This window comes from Polyodon spathula, chromosome 12, assembly GCF_017654505.1.
Source record: "Polyodon spathula isolate WHYD16114869_AA chromosome 12, ASM1765450v1, whole genome shotgun sequence".
NCBI lineage: Eukaryota > Metazoa > Chordata > Actinopteri > Acipenseriformes > Polyodontidae > Polyodon > Polyodon spathula.
Genome location: NC_054545.1, coordinates 43,755,639 through 43,758,138, shown reverse-complemented (window position 1 = coordinate 43,758,138; position 2,500 = coordinate 43,755,639). Strand labels below are relative to the sequence as shown.

The 2,500-nt window shown below is 39.0% G+C and overlaps 1 protein-coding gene across 1 annotated transcript in view; it reads right to left on the bottom strand.

The window, feature by feature from the left end:
• Positions 1 to 1,203: 1,203 nt before the first annotated feature.
• Positions 1,204 to 2,500, bottom strand: part of LOC121324031 (homeobox protein Hox-B2a-like) — a 3,044-nt gene continuing 1,747 nt past the window's right edge. The window contains exon 3 of the mRNA XM_041265419.1: positions 1,204 to 1,997. Coding sequence (XP_041121353.1) covers positions 1,256 to 1,997 — 742 coding nt within the window. The 3' untranslated portion in view covers positions 1,204 to 1,255. The remainder of the gene's footprint in view (positions 1,998 to 2,500) is intronic.

The window sequence follows — 2,500 nt, the reverse complement described above, 5'->3', positions numbered from 1 at the left end:
TTATTATTATATAACAAGATATTATTATTACAGACATTATCTAAAAACATGTTCGCTGTCTCGAAACACAAGAAGATATTACAAGATTGACAGGATAATCCGTTTGTTTCCCGCCAGTCCGCCTTCGATCCCCCGTCGTATTAGATGTGCAAGCTGAAGGCAGGATTGCCAGGAGATAATAGAATGCATCTAACAGGCTTTTAATCTCCGGAATGACCCCGTGCTCTACAAATATAATCTGTCGCAGATGAATAATATTTGCAGGAATACAATCTAATAAAGCGGTGCCGTATATTCGAACATGACAAATACAATATTGACACCCAGCTGGCTTGACTGTTAAAGAAAGGGTTAAAGCATATATCGAATTGGAAAGAAAAACGTGCGAATCAAAATGATCTTTGTAAAAACAAAATGAGTGATTTATCCTAAAAGTAGGCTATACCGCCGTTCAAGAACACACATACACACACACACATATACACACACACACACACATACACACATACATACACACACACACACACACACACACACACATACATACATACATACATACATACATACATACATACATACATACATACATACATACATACATACATACAAAAAACAAACAAAACAAAGAAACAAACAATACATAGATGCCATAATTAAACCACACACCGCTTTGTAAGCTTATAAAGTTTTTTTTTAATTTGATCTATGAAAATAATGTACAATAAATAATTTGCAATTTACTATGAAAGGATCTCAATAAATAATCTAGTTCTAAAACTTAAAAAGAGAGACAAATACCTCTTTTTATATAAGAAATGCTACAAGCAACTGGACTAAAAATGACATTTTATATTTCCTGAGGATTTTTTTTTTTATTTGTTGTATTTTTAAGATTCAAGAAGCTACGACGCTTGTAAGCGAACGTGTATTTATATATAATCTATATTTGTATCATTGTTTTAAATAAATAAATACAATCGCTAATGAACGAATTAAAAAAATAAATACCTGATTTTGAACAAAGGAATCCGGGACTGAAGGGGTGGAATGAGACACTACGGCTGTAGAAAACGTTCTATACATTCCAGTTTCAACCCCGAATTTATGAATATGATTCAGTTTCAAAATAAAATCAGTGCATGTGTACATGTAAAGATTGAGGTGGTGTGTGTGTGTGTGTGGGGGGGGTGGTGGGGGGGGGGGGGGGGGGGGTGCAAAAAGTCTATTATTTGTGTTGCTTTGTTGTGTTTTGTTTCTAAAACTGTAAGTGCTGCAAGTCTATTGTACAAAGGGTGCTTGAAAAAAAATCAAAATCCTCTTCGGAAAAATCGACAGGACTGTCGAGGGAACTTTGCAAACTGGGAGACAAGCCTTCTGAAATCTGTAGGCAGGAATCGGGAGAAAAGAAATTCAAATCGGGGAGCGAAGCAGAGTCCTGGGTCTCAGAAAACGAGTTATCCGGGTGGCCAGATGCGTAACCCTGGCCCATTGTTATAATGGTATCTGGTGTGGGCGAGTCATACAAGGGGCTTCTACCACTTTTCCCGGGGGCAGAATCATGCTCCTGCGGGGTCTGGTGCGGCTCTCTAGCAGCGGGCCGCTTCATGCAATTGTTATTATTGTTAGTCCTAAAAGAAGCAGCCGAACCGCACGTCGTTTCCCTTTCCAACGCCGTTGACCCGGACGCCTCCAGGGGCAGGACTGCAAACGGGGAGCCGTCATCCCCATCTTCCATGGCCTCAAAGGAACCCGGGTCCCCTTCTTGGCCGTCCCTGTGGTGCGTCGTCTGTCTTTTGTGCTTCATTCTCCGGTTCTGAAACCAGACTTTGACCTGCCTCTCGGTTAGATCCAGCAAGGCGGCTATCTCCACCCTGCGAGGCCGGCAAAGGTACTTATTGAAGTGAAACTCCTTTTCCAGTTCTAGCAGCTGGGTGTTGGTGTAGGCTGTCCGGAGTCTCCTGGAACCGCTCCCGTTATCCAGTGCGCTATGGGCCTCTGTGAACAGAAAGAAAAGAGAGTTTAATAACAGATGAATCCTACAATATAACCCATTATGCAATCATGATTGCCTCTCACAAATCAGTCACAATTTATGAGCTTAAAAAACAAATAAGAAGAAAATATGTTGAGGGTTTTTTTTTTTTACCACTTTCCTTCTTTTTTGTTAAAGACTGTTCTGTCAGCAATTTTCTGAACCAGCTATTCACAGTGCATATTCACCAGACCTCCAGATAATGTTTTGTTTTGTCCCACTGCTTTCATACAATATAGCAAGACAAGATGGCTACCCCTATTTGAACCTAATACAGGGACCCGTCTTTCATATTGCTGTGGAATGGACAGTGGATTACATTTACAATTCTATCTATCTATCTATCTATCTATCTATCTAACCTATATATATATATATAATATATATAATATATAATATAATATAATATATATCTATTCTAATATATATATATATATTAGGGACGAAGTTCGGACAAAAACGCCACAT